At 37.4% G+C, this 19,652-nt stretch overlaps 2 protein-coding genes across 2 annotated transcripts; one reads left to right on the top strand and one right to left on the bottom strand.

Moving 5' to 3' along the window:
* The first annotated feature begins 1,600 nt into the window (after positions 1 to 1,600).
* On the top strand, positions 1,601 to 2,523 carry LOC125473777. The gene is made up of 2 exons (XM_048577061.1): positions 1,601 to 2,037; positions 2,146 to 2,523. The coding sequence occupies exons 1-2, from the start codon at positions 1,606 to 1,608 to the stop codon at positions 2,188 to 2,190; spliced, it is 477 nt and encodes a 158-aa protein (XP_048433018.1). The 5' UTR covers positions 1,601 to 1,605; the 3' UTR covers positions 2,191 to 2,523.
* Positions 2,524 to 4,363: 1,840 nt separating this feature from the next.
* On the bottom strand, positions 4,364 to 15,032 carry LOC125473776 (autophagy-related protein 2-like). The gene is made up of 15 exons (XM_048577059.1): positions 14,676 to 15,032; positions 13,045 to 14,117; positions 12,649 to 12,797; positions 12,039 to 12,202; positions 8,738 to 11,917; positions 8,535 to 8,647; positions 8,207 to 8,414; positions 7,189 to 7,302; positions 6,273 to 6,380; positions 6,047 to 6,179; positions 5,562 to 5,764; positions 5,199 to 5,395; positions 5,008 to 5,081; positions 4,759 to 4,860; positions 4,364 to 4,596 (listed from the first exon to the last, which is right to left on the bottom strand). The coding sequence occupies exons 1-14, from the start codon at positions 14,877 to 14,879 to the stop codon at positions 4,853 to 4,855; spliced, it is 5,928 nt and encodes a 1,975-aa protein (XP_048433016.1). The 5' UTR covers positions 14,880 to 15,032; the 3' UTR covers positions 4,364 to 4,596; positions 4,759 to 4,852.
* Positions 15,033 to 19,652: the final 4,620 nt, after the last annotated feature.

The raw sequence follows: 19,652 nt of genomic DNA, 5'->3' as shown, positions 1-19,652 counted from the left end.
TATGGAATAGCTTAAAATAGAGGACAAGTAATATGAGAATTAAACTATTAAAATAATATGTCAAACCACATATATAGGAAATATCAAAGCGTGATGATGTGAGTTTCACTTATTTATTTAATTAAAAACTTGACATTGGATCCCAATATCTTTTGTTTACTTTTAAGATAAATGAAAAGATGAGGATGAGAATTGAATAGTAATTAAGAGTGTGAGAATAACTAAATGCTCTCTATTGCTGGTTATACTTAAACTCAAGAAAACAATGTTAGATAACTTGACCTTTCTTGCAACTCAAGGGGCATTCTTACATTACTATGAAGTTGTTATTTGCTCGATACGATGTTGTAGTGCGCATATCTATCCATTAATGACTACGTTGAAGGAGTGTGAGAGCAAGTAAACGCTCCTCTTTACCACTATGCCTACAATTAAACTCAAAGAAACAATGTTGGATAACTTGACGTTTCTTTCATTTCAAGGAGCATTCTTTTATCACGCTGAAGTTTTTATCTGTTTGATGTGATGATGTAGTGTACATATCTCTTCATTAATGACTAGACTGAAGGACTGTGAGAGCAAGTAAACATTCTTTACCGCTATAGCTACAATTAACTCAAGGAAACAATGTTGGATAACTTGACCTTTCTTGTAATTCTAGGCATTCTCAAATTAGTATCAAGCAGTTATATGTTTAATTCAATGATGTTGTGTGCAAATTTAGAATTTATATATAAAAAATACAATAAAATAATAAAAATAAAATAAAAATAAAAATAAAAAACCTGTGGGAATAACATATTCTCATATTTTCTTTTTCCTTTTTGTTCTACCACCACCAAAAAACCAGACAAGGGCTGCGTTGGAAAGATCATATAGGAGTTGCGATCTCACCCATATCATGACATGTGACAGTCACACATGCTCCTTATTTGGACAGATACAGCATTTAACCCATTTTGCATAAAAGAAAGAAAAAAAAAGCTTATAAAAGTGTCTGCCACATTTGACTAATGTGGAAATATGAAACCTTTTCCATCAATTATCATCCACTCATCCCTCTTTACAAGTGAATGAGACTGGCCACCCACAGCCCCAAGCAAAAGAAATTTTAGTTATTATCTGTAAAGTATTTTCTGTTTTTAATACAAAGATGTATTTACCGTTGTGAAATTTGAATTAAGCAATACAGTATGTAAAGTCATAATAATTTAGTAATGAATTGGTCATTTCGAAAAAAAAGATATTACTAAACTGTAATGCTAATTGACGTTATACTAATGCAAAGAGAATAAAATTTTTTTTTACTTGCATTTTTAATTTAAAAGATGACAAATCTGAGTAACATGAGATGTCTACAAGTCATACGCATAAAACAAGCTCTCCCTAATATAAATGCAAACATCTCCATGTGGATTCTAACTGTATGCAAGTAAATCCACAAATTTAAAGGGGCTTTATAATTAGGGCATCCTTTCAACGTTCATTGCCATGCTTAAACATGTTTAACAATTCGCAACATAACCCTTTTGCATCCTTCACTCACTGGTAGTAGTATTATTAGTAGTACTGCTCCTACACTTCTCTCTATCTAATTTAGCTCTAATGGATCCTAGAATCTCCTTCTCCAATGACTTTGCAGACACTCAACAGGCCATCAAGCACGAATCAAGCTACCGAGAAGCACCCGTCTCATCGGATTTCGAATTCTCCGTGGACAACTTTGGTATGATCTCGGCGGACGAGATCATATTCAAGGGCACATTGTTGCCCTTAAAGGATAATGGTGCCAACAACCAGCCAGGGAATAAGACTACTACTTTGAGAGATGAGTTACTTGCTGATGATGAGGATTATGGGGATGTGTTGCCAAGAGCAACAAATAGTTTGAACAGATGGAAGGAGCGTTTGGGGCTCAAGAGGGCTCAAATTGTTCCGAAAAAAGGCGATAGAGGTCATTCGGTCTTGGAGAGGATTGCTGAAGAGAGGAGGCCTGTGTTTGTTCATGAGGCTATGCTTATTAGCAAGGAAAGCCAGGTAAACAGTTAAGATGCTTTTTTTGTTTTTTTTCTTTTGTCCATTTGGTGTTTTTATGTAACACGGAAACTAATCGAAATCCTCTAATGTACGATTTGTGGTTTGCAGGAATTTCTATTTGGAGGGTTCAATTGCAGAGATGATGGAATCTGATGATATGGGAAGTTGGTATTTTTATGCAAGGAAAATTAATTCCTGCTAACTTTTTAAGGTATATTGATATTAGAGAGTGGTTTTTATGAGGAATTGTATGAGTTTTAGGGTTTGGCGCAATTCCCAGTTCTATTTTTTTTATTCCATTTAATTCTAGACAACATTTTCATCCTCTCTTCTCCAAAGAAGTAGAAGATGATGAACAAGAAGAAGAAGGTATATTTGGCTGTTCCATTTTGTACAAGTGTTTGCAGTTGATGGAGAATTTCTCTGAGTATTTATGTAATTAAATCTATGGTGTTGATCTATCTGATTGTGGTTTCTTTTGTTTCACATTATAATTGCTGACAAGTTGGCCCAAATTATCATTTTTCAAATTTCATTTCCTGAAATGGTCAGTTTTAAGTATGCTGTCAATACTTTTCACTAGGTCATAGATATATAGTTTTGTTCAGTTCAACAACTGAAATTCGATTTCAGATCATTTAAACCAGTTTTTCTCTTTTCTTCTCTTTTATCTTTGTGAAGTATCTCAAATGCCCAACTCATTAGCTACGTTGCATTAAAGGTTAGTAGTATTAGCATTGTCCTACATGATCCTTTGGAACTTGTGATGCATAAATACATGGGCATCCCTTTCTTGTAAGCCCTCATGTCATGGGAATTGATCAAGTGGGTGCTACAGCTACCGAACTTTCCAACCAAATGGCCACTCTCTTCAAGGAAGAATCACGAAATGATGGATCCCTTTGAGTCCTTTAGATTCTGTTCAAGCATCAATTTAAGCGAGGGACTCTTGACCACAGTGCAACTTTGGCGGAATTGCACTTATCATCCACGTGGTTTAGGACCGTGAATCGGTTCAAACGATTTCAGTTCGGCTTGCTTTTGGCTTGTTCAAATTCACTTTCTACGTCAAATGAGCGCTTGAACAAAATATTAATGGGAAAACTAATGAAAAGTCTAAAATAAAAAATGACAAACAATGGTGTAGTGAATAGTATCAGACAAAGGTAAAAATGTGATTTTTCGTTACAAATAAACAATATCAGTAATGTTTTGTTAAAACTCCCAATATTAAACTGGTTAGAAAAATGAACCAAGCTTAAGTTTTGATATTTTCGGCTCATAAAGCTCCTAAACAATTTGTACCTTTTACATGACAACTTGTAAAACTTGACTTATTCGTTAAAACTTGACTCGTAAATGATCCTTTATCTTTTTTACCAATCCGATCAATTGTCCTTAGGGAAAAAATCCAGAATAATCATATATTTTTGAAGATAAAAATATATTGCTTTGCACTATAATTTGGAGTCTACGACAATGTTTGGACGTGGGTATCACATAATTATTATATTTATCTTTAGGATTAAGTACCTAAAATCCTTCAATCTTTTGGTGTGATTCCAAATTAGTCTCAATCTCTCAAAACATTCTAAAAGAATACCCAACATATAGGAAATATCACTTCCGTTAGGTCCTAATAAGCTAGGAGAACCATTAACTGCCTGAATGGGGGATAAATAGTAAGACTCATGTATTCCTGAGTGGCTCCGGCTCTTGGAATTCAATTCCGACCTCCCACCAAGGAATCCAATTCCTCCAAAACGAGGAGCCGAATTCCATTTTTCATGTGGCCCCTCACAATCTTAATTCCTCTATGTCTTAGTAAACATAAGATAGATCCATAATCGGAATCAAACTCCTTATTTTCATTCTGAGTATGGGTGCACAAACATGAGTTGTTTTTATGTTACCAAACTCTTGATGTTAACAGTTCTCTTACATGGTTGAGCGAGCGTTTCAGTCTTCAGGTTGCTGCGAAATGTTCGGATTTACTACTCCTCATATTACCAATTGTTTTTATGTTGTTCATATTTTAACACAAGTTGTTTATATTGTCGCCTCGTTTTCGTATAGAGCAATCAAAGCATTGCTCTCCGCATTAACATCAAGATACTCAATCGCCCCCTACTCCCTAGCGTAGATTATCATTGTTAATATTTTGGTTCAGGAGCCGCATGTCAAGAGGGCGAGCAAGCATCGGTTGGAGATCAAATCATTAACTTGCCAAACACGTATATGCAGCTGTTAATTCCTTCTCCGGACTAAACTAATGTACGAATAGCTGAATGAATGATTTGTTCAAGAAAGAGACGAAACAGCCCTATAAAAGCCAAGAAAAACGATTACGAGGAGAAGATCCTATCACAAAGCCTCAACAAATCTTGCTGACTAGCAACCTTGCTCCTTGAGATGCAATAATTGAATGAATAAATATTTACAACAGACAGAAAGCTAAGAATTATGGGCACTATTTGGACATCTACATTTTGTACAAAACTACCTGATGGTCTTGCTCCAACGGAAAGAATCCGGTAAATAGTTCCGGTAACTCTACACCTGCAATTGATAGACCAAGCGTATCTACCTTGTAAATCAAGCAACTGACATCATTATCGTTCATAATAAATCAAATCCGATTTGAGAGACAGACACCCACACACTCACACAAACGTGTTTTGCAAAAACCTTTATTTAACATGGACAGAAGGATCAACTCACATGATACGTAAGTTCTAACGCAAGAATAGATGGCTCATTACTGATCTCTTCTCTTCTCCAGGAATACAAGTAGTTCAACATTTCAGTCATGAGTTTAATCACCTACAGTAATAGAAAAAAAAGAAAAAGAAAAAAAACAACAACGAACACAAAGTAAGCTACCAATCTGGGATGTGCTATGTGATGGATCTGCAAGAAATATTCAGCTCAAAAGATAGCAGTATTAATCAGAGAATTATTTGACCAAACCATTAGTTTTGTTCCCTTGGCTGGGGGGACCCTGATATTTCTCAATGGACTCTTTCTTTCGCTCAGGATCAAGGCTGCACACACGAGCGCCACATTAAATCTTGGTTTTTGAAATTACTGTGTCAAATATATTATGAAATGATTATATATTGTTATAATGAACAAAACAAAATCAAGAATACAGGAGTAACCTATTTCTGAAGCCAAGAAGAGCACAATGCACAGCACTAGCACAAGCAGTAGCCGGAGCTATAGCAGCTGCAGGAACTGCCCGAACAGCATTTGTCAAAGCTGATGTTGCACCAGCTCCACGCTGGTATTTTTTCAGGGGAGTCCGGACCAAGGCAGAAGCAGATTTCCCCAGGCCATCACTAAGGCTTTCATAAGCCTGTCAAAGAGAGACAATTAACTTGTTTTCAGGATCATTTTCTTTTATATCGAGTTTGATCCCAACAGAACAGCTCTGGGTTGAAATTTCGGAGTTTGAAAGAACTACAATTTTACGCCCCCACTGTTGGAAGTTTAGGAGCAACTACCAAGGTTGGAATATTCACCTGATGAATTCCTTGTTGAGCATCTTTAGGTTGATTTGATCGAACATTGGTTTTGATTTTATGTGGTACAGACCATGGCGCAGAAGAAGGAATGCCTGTAAGTAAATATTCCGCTTGGAGCAAAATATCATGAGTCCCAGCGGCCAAATGTACTCCAAGTCCAACAGCTTCAACAGAAATACTTCTAAGAAATGCAATTGTGCCTGGAAGCAAGTAGACTGTCATGAATACTAAATTATTTAATTAATGAAAATATCCCAGTGACAAGTGACAACACGGCTTTATATACTGTTGAATAACCAGAAAGAACTCATTTATCTAAACTCAGTTAATTGACACTGTATATACCTTGACTCAAGGATCAAATTTAAGAGCTAGTTTGTTTCTTTTGTTTTATTGTTTTTACATAGTTCAACTAAAATATGAACAACTTACTGACATGCACATGTTTACAGAAGGAAAACATTTGAATGAAATAAACTTACCTCTTTGCATTCCCTTAAGTAGTCTCTTGTCTTTCTTATAACTCTCAATTGGCAAAGAAACCAACTTCCTTGCACCAGAACTAACTGCTACCAATGACTGAATAGTTGGAAGACCTCGCAGTATTTTACGAACCTACATTATCAAAATACAGTAACTTGTTATAAATACACTAGCATTTGAAAGGGGGCAGAATTCCAAAAAATGTAAAGGTAAAGTCACTAAAACCTGATTTTGAAAAATATCTTCTAGCCACTCTCCTACAATCGTCTCACATACGCTACCCCAGCCATAGATACCAACAGCATGAACATGCTTAAGCTGTAGCTCGATGCCCTGCATTTATTTGTGAAAGTATGGCCAATAAGTTCCTCAGTAAATTTCAATGAAAAGAAGAATTTAAACACAGGCAATGGAACACAAAGATCAGATAATTAGATACCAAGATTTTGAAAGAGAAGCACAACAAGATGAACACTAGGACCGAGTAGCAGAAAAAAACAAAAAAAGGAAATCTCAATTGCTTACAAATTTATAAATATTGCACTTCTTAAAAGTTTTTAAAAGTTATATCCCACTTCTTTGAAGTTTTTAGAGCTATAAAAATATGTATGTGCTTGTTTGTGTGCATGGGGTATATACATTTATATCGAGTGGGCGTCATTCAAACCATTCTGTTTACTCTATTAATCCCAGAATTACAGACCTCCAGTAAATGGTATATACAAATTTTCCAAGCTTTTTATAAAAGAAAAATGAAACTAAAACTCCAATTTCTTGAATCAAATTAACAGATAGAACAAGCAGCATAAAATAAAGACAAAAAACAAAAAAAATAAGACACATTAAAATTTTTAGATCCATGGCTCAACTTTGCATACTGGATAGGAAAAATAAAAAGGTCAGAAGTTTAATGTCAACCAAACAGAAGCGGCAGAATCATGGAGTCATGGTTTACATGGAAGAACAATAAAAATCATGGGAAGCAATACCAGGAGCAAAGAATAGCATCCTTAATGAGATTATGTAACAATTTTCTCTCTTTTCACAATCAGCTCTACGAGGACGAATAAGTATCAAGTATTGCCTTTTTATACCCTTGTACATAACCTCACAATGTCAATATAAGAAGCAAAGCATTTACCTTCCACGGGACAAGATTTACAAGTTCTACATACTTCCCGCCTCTTAATGCTGCCAGATCAACACGGCTGGGACTGTAGTCAACCCGAACTAGAATAGGCCATATATCGAACTTCTGAAGGGGAAAAAACGAAAATGTAAGCAGTTTGAACATGTATTTTCACATCATCATTTAGAAAAATCACAAGGCATAAATTCTAAAAATGAACATATTGAAAATTGACATAATCAGAGCAACCTAGAAATGCACAGGCAGCAAAGACAACAAATTGGATGTCAGCTTGCTTCACTATTCTCATTTCTAATAAAGAAGAATCAACTAATCAGTGTCAACCTACTCACAGCCTACAAAGCGCTGTATGCGAGTTGAAAAGAGACACAAACTAGTGCGTCCCTTCACATACTTTACATATAAGAGCATAAAAATTTATGGGCATCACCCCCTACCTGAGCACCAGTTCTCTCAGGATCTATTATCTTCTATGAACTACACAGAAAAATTTGATACCACTCTTTTGTATGTATTTCTCTATTTTCCCATTCGTTTTTCTTCCTCTTAAGCAAAGAGGATATAATCATTACAATGGAGATTGGCTTCAAACATGCCCAATGGTAATACATGTTTGAGGACATCAGCAGTCTCAAAAAATGAAAATAATGCAGTTGACCCAATTTACTGGGAAAAGGCAAGTTTAAAATGTTATTCTCCAAATTATTGGAGGATATATATAGCAACAAACTATCTAGACCAAGTATGAAACCAAATACAATAAGTCAAATATGAATGCTGCAAATCTACTGCCTACAATCTGTATTTACTCTTTAGAATCAACTCTATTAATTACATGAGATTTCTTGCTTGATCTTTTAATCAAAGAATTCTGCTTCAACTAATATCAGCCAACAAGACTTAACCAAGCAAGACTGATATTTCCCATGCAAACACACATAAAGCTGAAAGTTACATTTAGGTTGAAAGCTAAAACTCAAAGAACACCAGGGAGAAGGAAACAACTTGCCTGAAAATAAGGAAGAAATGCCTCCTCTCCAATGATATGCCCTGCAACGTCATTAATTTTTGCTGGCAAGATTTTTGAACCATCAGCATCTTGACGACCACCCGAAGACTGATCAGTTGAAGAGTTCTTGGCCACAAAGAAGTTAATGAGAAAATCAAGTTGGGACTGATGAAGATGCAATCGCATGGGAAGGAGTGCAACACGTAACCTAAAAGGAAAGAATATAAGAATCAAGACTCAAATAATACTGTTACATTACCATCAATGAAGCAGATTTGTAAAACCAACTTAACCAAGCGCTAATTATAATATAAAGCAGAAGGAATACCGATATTCTTCAAGAGGAGTTAAAGGATCTGGTCTGACAGATTCTAAGTCCAGCTTGAATGCTTTTGAAGATGATTTTCGAGGTCGGTCCTTTGAATGATAATATCCGAGTACCTTCCAAACAAAAAAGGTAAAAGATAATTAATCAATTCTGTAAAGCACAAAAAAGTAAAATTTTGGTGTGAAAGCATATAGCAGGTTTACCAGTTTCCAAGGGGCATCTTTGCTCCTGTCATATACATAAAAATCTTGAACTGAAAGATAAAGCTTAGATACACAGATTCCACCGACAGGAAAAATGTCATACTGAAACTCCATTCCGGATAGTGCAAGCTCTAAACATACAGTAGCATCCCTTCCACTAAAATCCACCGATCGCTGACCAGTTGCTCTAGAATCGCGCCAGTCTGACCCAGAAAGCATTCTCCACCTAACATCAATGTTCTTAAGAAGTACACGTCCAATGGCTTTTCCAAAATCATTGCACTTTGTACCTTCAATAAAAGGAAGATTGTCTTCTACAGATTCCTTCATACTATTTTGACTCGCTTCAGGAATGTGGTTTTCTAAAACTCCAATGGAAGTACCATACCATCCATTACTTTCTCCTCCAACATCTCCATTTATGAAATTCTTGGATTTGCATTTTAGAATCTCATGCGATGATTGTCTGTTGGCAGATAATTCCGAGAGAGGCCGTGAATCAGATAAACAATACCCTTCTATTAACTCCAGAACACTACCTTCTTGTAGAAATGATGTTTGACTACTTTCCAACTCTGGTTCAGGCACTGACCCATCATAAGGTGCACCAAGCGAGAGAATATCAGGAGTTGCAATGCCCGAATAATGATCCTCTCCAAGGTCTTGGTCAAATGAGATACAAATTTGTGACTCAGAATGGCAGGTCTGATTCTTATCCAAGAGAAATGCATCATCACATATCTCATCCATTAACCCAACCAACTGAGTTTCACTCTCTGTAACTGCACCAGAAGTGTGCAATTGAGAAGTTGCTTGTAAAGAATCACTACCACAGTTCCTTGCTTCATCATGAAAACCTCTGCTCTCTTGTTCCTGCTGCACCTTATTCCATCTAGTCTGCAAGTGCACAACTGATTCCTCCACATCAGGGGCAAATAGCTGTTGAAGTTGGGCAGCTAAACGAAACAGACTGGACATGGTGTCATGGCAAGTTTCCACGTAGATATGAGATTTTGAACATTCTACCTCCCAGAGAAGGCCATTATTACAATTAGTTCTCAAAATTGCTTCAACCAGTGCCTCCCTGGCAACTTTAACATACCCAATCTTGTGTAGATGTTGTACACTATAAATGCCACCAGCATCCTCAGGCTTTGACATTACACGGAGAAGAAGCCCAAGATCTTGCACTCTAATTCTGTAATCAGTTTCCACTGAGCCAGCCGTCATTGAGTTTGAAAGATTCAAGGAAGATGCAGCCAAAAGACAAGAAACATGTTCCTCACCCGTCTCTTCCTTGACATATGAAAAACTGGGCTCAGAATCTGAAGCTTCACTCCTTATCACCACATTCTTGAGGTAGGGCTCATAGCTTAATCCAATATCAACCAAGTTAAGATCAAAGGAAGATCCGCAAGGTGCACTACATTCATCCCTTTTGTTACACTTGTCCGCTTTAATTTCAGAAGGAATAATGGAAAAGGAGTATAGTGCATCTGCCCAATCCAAGCGACCACCTAATGCAACAATAGTGGCACATCTGATAGTTACAGATGTAGAACCATGGAAACTTTTGGGATCCCACAAATGTACAATATCAGAACCAGCTAGCCTGGAGGATAATGCATTAGAGCCCCCTCCATCACCGCGTTTCAATGTTGAGTTGCTGCACGCAATCAGAAGAAACTCCTGATCAGGAACACCAGTTACAGAACCCCACAATCTGCCTTCATTATGGGCCAGCCAGAAAAAATTGGCACCTGATATACCTCCAATATTGGAGACAGAAAGCATATCTAGCTTCTGAATTTTCAGTTTTAGCCGATGCCACGAACCAGGAAGTTCACTCTGTATTGAGCTTTTGACAATCTCCTTTACATCCAGGCTAATCAAAATTTCAACAAAATCACAGTTAACAAGGATAGATGTCTGAGACGCGGAAGATGCTTCCTTAACATTGACTGAACCACAATCCGTGTTTAAGTCATTTATCATTTGATCTAAAAGACAATATAAACCTTCATATTGAGAATAGTCTAGGTTTATTGAAACAGAGGGTAGACAAACACGTAGTAAAAACGCTGAGCTCAAGATAATCTCCTGTCGAGTTTGGGAATTCAAATCTTGCAAATCTTTCACAGTTGATACTGAAGCAAATTCATGATCCTTTCCGACAAATTTAGAAATGCTCCTTGATTCCTCAAAACCAGCTAAGCACTTGGCTTTCTTTGCTATCCAAGTACCAGTCACATAACCCTCCTGCCAAAGCATACTAATAACAGAAAGACGGCATGTACTGTTGCTGACGGACATTATATTTTTTGCAGCAAATGTCTGCCTCTGCATGTTTCCAGAGCTGATTCCAGCAATATCCTTGCTTGCAGGACTGACAAGGAAAATGTCCAGATTACCAACATTCAAATGTAAAGAACATGTGGCTGTTGAAGAATACCTTTCATCTGACCTTGCATCTAAAGTTGGGCCATGGTCTTGAACACCTTTGTTAAAATTTGATGGTGAAGAAAACTCAAGAGCAATAAACTGGTCCCAGGAACAGAAGCCTCTAACATCTTTACCACCTTTATGAAAACAGAGAATTATCCTTGCATTAGGAATCATTATATCACCTCGCAGAGTATCTGTTGAAGACAAGGTCTTAACATGACTAGAAGATCTTCTAAGATCCCCACGAGATGATCCATGCTTCTTATTAGAGATCTCAGAAGGAAACTCAGTCTGATTACCATTCATTTTGACAGGCTTTCCAACTTCCTTAGACAGTTCTAATAGCATATTTAGCAAGGAGAAGTCCACCCAAAAAACAAGATGTGGCAGCTTCAGTGAAAATGATGTTGTCCCACATAAACTCACATTTGATGTACTTGAACTCACAGTAAACTGACAGTGAGTAACACCTGAAGTTTTAAGCAACGTAGTTCTGACAACATCATTCTTGTACCCAAATGGAACCTCTTCAACCAAATCTTCAGAAGATGAGGAATGCAGAGGAAGGACACTTTGAACATCAGCTTGAAGATGTTGAACCGAAAGAGTACGGCCATTAATATTGGTATTAGACCCTTGAAAGCCAAACTCAAGGGTATCTTCTTTGTAACTTGAGTAATTAGCAACCTCAATATACTTCATTGTTCCTTTGAACCTTATCTCTTGAGGGCATACCTGTGGACCTTATCAGATGTTTCAAGTTAGTGTTGCTGACAATCATGTAGAACCAGATAACAAGTAAATATCATAGATATCAAACTCAAAAGCTAAAATGCTCAACAAGCACAGGTATTACCTGCGTAACAAGAAGGATGTCTCGGCACTCTGCACCTAGGTACAGAACATCTGAATCAACCCCCTTAGAATCACAAAAATGCGTCTGCTTTTCATCTTGAAATGAAAATACGACAGAAATCCCAGCTAAAGCTGCTTTAAGATTTGTTTCAACATGCTGCTGTTCTGTAGACAAAGATTCAAATCAAAATTCCAGTGACAAATGTCTAGAAGAAAATAAAGATACACAGTATGAAAACTTTACTAGCATAGAGAAATATCGGAGACTGTAACATCTAAAGACTCAACAAATCAAGTGCTTGTATATCTCCAGAAGAAAACTATATTTTCTCGTATTTTTTAACTTTCTTTCATGCTCTTCCTAAATGGAAATGTTAGATATCATATATCTAAAAGCAATTAAAACATAGTCAATTTTATGCAAAGTTTCAAACTGAGTTCAACAATCTGGGTACAACAACTTGACACCACAAATATTCCTGACATTTCAATGATTACTGATGCAGTTTTTTAAATTTTTATACAACTTACCCAAAAAAATATTAACGTAGATATGCAATTAAGTAATTTACTTTAAAACTTCTAGGTTAATAGGGTTGATATTGCACTACCAGGTGGAACATGCAAAGATCCAGAAGCAAGGCTTGATGCAGCTGTGATAGCAGTGAAAACAGAACACGTCCAGTTCCACATCCCACTGTTACCTAATGCTGATTGGGAACTTCTCATTCCATCAAAACATTCAAAAAACTGATCCACACTGCACAAAGACCAAAACATTCAAAATACAGACAAATAAGATGTGTAAAGTTTGTAACAAGTAGCTTGATTTATATGTTATGTTCAGCAATAGGACAACAAATAACTTTTTTTGCCAGATCAACATGATAACCAAATGAAAAGAAACAGATAAAAGATATTAATAAATTAAACAACCCTAGACGTATCTGAAAACTATGTCAACAGCGGTTCCTTGATGAAAATACTGATAGCAGAATGATACTGACCTTGCTCCAAAATCAAGTTCTTCAATACCATCCCTATTATTTTGATGGATGAAAAAGGGTACCCAATCTGATATAATATGTGGCCTAGGTAGCAGAGCTTCAGCCACTGATTCTTGTAGTGTAAAAGAAGAGGATTCAGTGTGAAAACTACCACAACTTTGGGCCATCTTATCTGCTGTAGAATAAAATGACCTTGGTGAAATACAGTGAGATGTTGAATCAAGATAAACAGAATCTGCTGGTTTGTGATTGCTCCTGTCTTTCACCAGACTTTTATATTTTTCCCAAGCAAGTAAACTCCATTTAATTGTGCTGGGCTGAAATCTTAATTCTACAGGTTCAATAGAAACATCTGCGTCTACTTTACGGATGTCTAAAGACCCATTCTTCCAAGGTATGCTTAATCTTATATCCCCTGAAAATCCACCTCTTTTCCCAACCAATATTGGTGTGGTAGCACCCGGTGGACAGCACCCTGGAAAGAATTCATCAAATGTTCTTTCTGACTGGCACGGAATGCACGTTTGATTATCAGCATCATCCATTTGAAGCAGTTCAAGTGATGCTCCTTGAAACTTGACAAAGTTGGTCAATTGACTAATCCCAAGAAAGTTGTCAAATCTTGCATCAGAATTTTGACTATCATCTTCAGAAACACATGTTCCACATTCAGTTTCTAAAATTCGGAGCACCAAGGTTGAGGAACACCCTAATGTCTTTCCATCCTTCTCTAAACAAGGATCAAATGCAACAATTAACCTTTTTATGGTTACGTGGAAGCTCGTGAGAAACCACTTTACCATCTTTGCAATTGTTTTAACACCTTCATGCACATCCCTGGAAGCAGATTTTGCACCATCGTCTGCCATGTCACCATTGAACTTCCCTGGGTTGCCATCCTTATCGATGTTACAACTTTCGGCACTAGCTGGTGAGTTATACTCTGCGCATGGAATTAACACCAGCTCAAGTTCATCCACTTCAACCTCGCAACCTTCGCCCTTCCAAGACATTCTAACTACCAGGGAGCCAATAGATCCTTCTTTTATTATCACGGATGCTGCTGCACCGAACTGCGGGGAAAGAAAAGAGTTGCCAAAGACAACAATTAAACTCTAACAATTCCATGTAAACATCAAACATAACTTAAGACGCAGTTAACAAAAGTATAATAGCTCTCTAAACCCCAGCAAAATATAACATGCAAGTTACTCCACTTAAAATAGCAGTATCCATATTCATATCATTATAAACATCAATTCTGCATATTTCAAAAGGGAGCCGTTATTAGCACTCCAAAATTCTCATTTTGCACTTCAAACTTTCTATATTTAGAAAGAAAAATACAAATGTAAGGAGTGTAGATTGCGATTATTGGAGTGCTAATAACAGTTTCCATTCAAAACTATAGCTTTGTGTGGAATTATTTTAAAATTCACAAAATCCCTAAACAATTACCAAACCGAGACTACTCCGAATTCGGGTTTCAAACTTCAGCTACCTCAGGTGAGGCAAAATTCACATGTTTAGAAAGAAAAACGAGAGTAACATAGTTTATTTTACTTTTACTTTCTTGGCAGCCAAACACGAGCTAATACCAAAACGAAACACAGAAAAGCGCGGGTGCGTACCTTCTGATTAAGAAAATTGACGTTAAGCGCGAGGTCGTTTAGCTGAATGGTGCCCTCGGAGAGCTGGACATCGAGCTGGTCGGCGTCGATGTCGCCCAATATGAATTGCCCCAACTTCTTCTTCAACAGGAACTTGCATACTCTCTTCACGGCCCACCGCGAGAACATCGCCTCCGCTGACTTCGCGATGTTCCACGGAAACATGGCCACGGACTACGATGACGGCGGAGAAATTCGGAATTGAGTTGGAAATTTGTGGAATTAGGGTTTGAAGATGGGAATTTAGGAGGGTGAAACGGCGCGTTTCGAATTAGGGCGGCTGACAGGTCGAGGTCGAACCCTCATGAATTTTCAGAAGAAGATGGCTTTTGATGAGGTGTAAGAACACCAGGGACGACGACGACGACGGTGACGGTGACGGTGATCGTTAATTTTTTTTTTTTCTTTCTTGCTCTTTTTTAATTTTTGCAGATTTTTGGTGCCTTTGCCTATGCGCGTCCACGTCTCGCGGGGTTTTTAATTTCGGCGCGTTTGTGTGTGTCTATATATATATTTGATACGAAACTTTAAGGAAGGGATCCTATTATTTTTCTTAAATATGAACTTCTAACAGGTAGATTTAATTTTAATGAAACCCTTCAGTTGAGATTTTGTAGCTTATAATTTAATTTCAACCATAAAATTTCATTAAAATAAAATCTAATAGTTAAGAAGATATCCCTATTTTTTTTGAAAAATGAAGATTTCCTCCCTTGAAGGTTGTATATTGATGTTTTGATGTTATTGGTGCTGGCCGTCTCCAACTCTCCCTCGTATTTATGTAAACTTCTGTAAGAAGTTGAAGCGAAGACTCTTATATTATTCAATGATAAAGTTGCATATTTTTTTCCACCTCTTTAAAAAATAAAAAATTTATCTTGTCTAAAACTTATTTCTCTTCACCTACGATCTAGTAATATTATTTTTCACTTGTAAATAAGAGATCTTAGGTATGATTTTTATGTAAAGGCAAATTTGAACCACATTATTGCTAACTCATAAAAAATAATTACTTTTTGTTTTATTTATTAAAATTGCAACTGTAATGAATGGAGGGAAAAAAAATAACATTTATATATCAAAGAAAAATGTATGTACAAGTAAAAACATTTAAAACTAAGAAAAAAGAGACCTATAATCTATTTGGTCATTAAATGGGGTCATCTTTAGGGTCGTTTGCAGGTCATGCTAGAAGTAGGGCTATTGAATGGGCTGCGAGTTGGGTGGCGAGTTGATATGTTAGGGAGGATGACAGTCAGGCTATTGGACGGGCATGGAGGTTGACGGGTTATGTGGCTCGGAGGTGGAGGGGATAGCAATGCCGGGTGGGAGACGGATGCCATTTGAGTTGAGGGCCTCAATGATCAACGCGAGCTTACTCCTCAGGTCGGCCACCTCATGCATCAGTTCAGTGACTCTGGGACCTTGTGGTTGCGATCATGATGAGGCCCTAATAACGCGCTGACGAGCCTACCCCATCCCCCGATAATACTTCCCCAACCTCTGCCTAAGGGTCTCATCCAAGGTCTCAGTCAAGATCTGAAACCCTGCATCCTCGGGTGGAGCCACGGACTCAATGGGAATGCTCGAGGGAAGTTGGAAGGCAGACTCTGAAAGGACGGTTTGGCTCTTCTTCGCCATCGTCGCCTATGACAATAAGTTGGTAAGAATTAATATTAAACTAAATTTTGTAATATTTGGAAGCGTAAAATAGGAATTTCAAATGAAGTTGTACTTACGTGCAACTGGTTGGCAAGCTCATCCCCTGGCCGAACATAAACTTCCTTAAAGACGTCTATCTCAGGGAATTCAGAACCACCTAAAAAAACATAAAGACACTGTTAGTGTGGAAAACAAATTGAATATTTGTAAGAAATTGGAAGTGCAAATATTAAACACTCATTATCTATCGTCGCGCCTTCATCCTATAGGAGAAGGGTCTCGAACCATAATGGTGGATAAGAGTCTTATTCTCCCGGTTGATCTTGTTCGCCTTCGTTTTCTTCTATTAACATAAAATAAACGTATTAGTGTAATATTTAAAGGAAATGAAATAAACGCATAACCCAAAGTAGGAATATTTTTTTTAAAAAAAATTAAAATTAAATAAGTAATACATATATAAAAACGTACCACATAGACGGGCTCCTGAAAATGGCCGCAGAGCCTCGCTTACTCGTCTGCCCGATCCTCCAACTTTAGCAGGCAACCCTCTTCTAGAGCGACATTCGGATCATCAAACAACTCAAAATGTTTGTGGAGGTCGCTCTTCCACTGCTTGTACCGCTTGTAAAACAACATGTCTAGGTAGTTGTCTATCAACTTGTTTATGTCATCAAAATTGTAGTTTGTCTACAATTTACCTAGTAACCCCCTGAACTATCGCTCCAGTTGAAATTAACCCCTAAACTATTTTTTTTGGTAAATTAACCCTTGGAACTATTTGAAATAAAAAACTAACCCTTTACTTTTATATTTCGTCCATATTCTGTCTATTCAAAGGCAAATTAGGCTTTTCATCATCAATTATTACTTGTCACCTATAATCACCAATAAAATTATGACAAGTGGACCATAATGATGTGTAATGACAATGTGAAATGGTTCATTATATAAACATTTGGTTTCTTTTATGTTTTCTTATTATGATATAAGTTTTTGAATTATTATGTGTCCATGTGACACACCCCGATCGAAATCAAGGCGTGCTAGCCGTCACGTGAGGGTGACGTAGCCACGTGCACAACGCGGAAGCAAAAATAATAATAAAGATACGAATAAATAAAAATCAAACTACACACAGAGTAATTAACATACATGTGCAAGCGTAAGTGTGAAAAATAATATTCAGAGCATAGAAAACCCAATGCAGTCTAGAGGAACAAACACTAGTTAAACATACCCAGAGGTGGGTCCTACACTGGTGATAATCTGTCAGATATGCCGTGGATTCCTCGTGAGCCACCAAAAGAGCAATCCAAACTAGAACCTGGAGGGGTGCAAAATAGAAAGTGTGAGTGGGCAAAAACAAAGCTTTTCAAAATCGTTTCATTATAAAAAGTTCTAACCCCTCGCCGTAAAACCTGTATAGTTTCCCAGACAATTGGTATCAGAGCCTAACCCTAGCTGTGGTGTGCCGACGAGGAGTCAGGCCCCTAAGGGGGGTGGATTGTAACATCCCACATCCCACAAGGGTATATATGTATATTCCCATCTTTACCTAGCACAAGGCCTTTTGAGAGCTCACTGGCTTCAGGTTCCATTGGAACTCCAAAGTTAAGCGAGTAGCACGCGAGAGCATTCCCATGATGGGTGATCTACTAGGAAGTTCTTGTGTGAGTTCCCAGAAACAAAACCGTGAGGGTGTGCTGAGGGCCCAAAGCAGACAATATCGTGCTACGGTGGAGTCAGGCCCAGGATGTGGTCCTACCCGGGCCAGGATGTGACACCATGCGTCATAATTTTATTGGTGGTTATAGATGGTATGTAAGAAATGACAATGAAAAGACTAATTTGCCTTTGAATTTGACGGAATATAATGGCAAGGGCTTAATTGGCTGATTTCAAATAGTTCGGGGTTAATTTACCAAAAAAATAGTTCAGGAGGTCAAACCGCATATTAAAATAATAAAAAAATCCAAAATGAAAATTAAAGTGAAAGTTGAAAAAGGAAAAAAAAATTAATATAAAAATATTAACTTGATATATAATTGAATAAAACAAAGTGAGGCACTTACCAATAAACAGTTGCAGACCAGGGTCTTCGTCTCCGCGGGGATCTCGCCACAATTTCCACAACAAAGGGTACTCGGTCCTAACGACATGTCCCACGTCGTGGGCTAATGCATATGCTGCTCCACTGTAAGTGTAGACCGATGCCTCTCTTCGTATCCTATCGTGATACGATTGTTTGTTACCCAGGTAACCTACCCCGTCTACCCCGTCTTCAGTTGCCGGCAAGGTCCCTTACATTTATACCAATTGGTATCCCCACATAAAATTAAAACCCTTGCGCAATGAACTTATATATTTCGACGCACAAGTGTCTGAATTTAAAAAAAAAATTGAATTTTTTTTGGAAAATCCAGCATTAGATAAATACATAAAATTACATATATTTAATTAAAATTATTTTATTACAAATACAATTGCATTTAATTTGCAAAACAATTCAAAATTATATTACATTAATATTAATCCTCCTCCGAACTATAATAACTTTCACTATCGTTGTTATTATTAACTTGAGCGTCCCATTCCTCCTCGTCGATAGGTACGTCACCGTCGTCGTTCGCAACCTCTGGTGGGTCGCATTCGGGAAGATCATCGAGGTCAATTGAAATTGAGTTAATCGGTATTTCGATTCCAGCAACTACCGATCTCTGAAATGGTTCTTAGACAAGATTATTACCCCGTACTGTTTCCACACCGATTTCTATCGAAAACTCAAGACGTTGATGTCATCCCCATCGGCACTAGGATCTGATAGTTCACATTTCGTGTGCATTTATATCCTCCATATTTGGCATCTTTGTGATGTTTTTGGATCAAACTAGTTGTATTTTACATTATTTGGTGTTAGTGTGCAGCCAAGTGTGTATTAGGATCAATGGGAAGGCAAATGAAGTAAAAACACCCCTTTTGGTAGCTGAGCATTATTCCAAGCGTGGAGAAGATTTTGGGGAGTTAATTTGAAGTCCAAATGAGGAATCTAGGACTAATTTGGCTGCTGGAATTTCAGGAAAAGATGTGGAAGGAAAGTGGTGCAATTCGGACATATTGGGTGGTTCTAAATAAGGCAAAAACATTGGAGTCAGATTGGGTGGTTCCACACACCTTGCCGTGCATTCCCTTACCTTTCCATCTCCCTTTTGCACCAAAAACATGCACAGCCATTACTTAAACCATTCAGCCACATTTACACCAACAAACACAGCC

The sequence above is a fragment of a genome, unplaced genomic scaffold (assembly GCF_019419815.1).
Source record: "Pyrus x bretschneideri cultivar Hongxiangsu unplaced genomic scaffold, Pyrus_bretschneideri_v1 Contig96, whole genome shotgun sequence".
NCBI lineage: Eukaryota > Viridiplantae > Streptophyta > Magnoliopsida > Rosales > Rosaceae > Pyrus > Pyrus x bretschneideri.
Note: the sequence above shows the minus strand (reverse complement) of the source record. Positions and strands in the feature narration are given on the sequence as shown.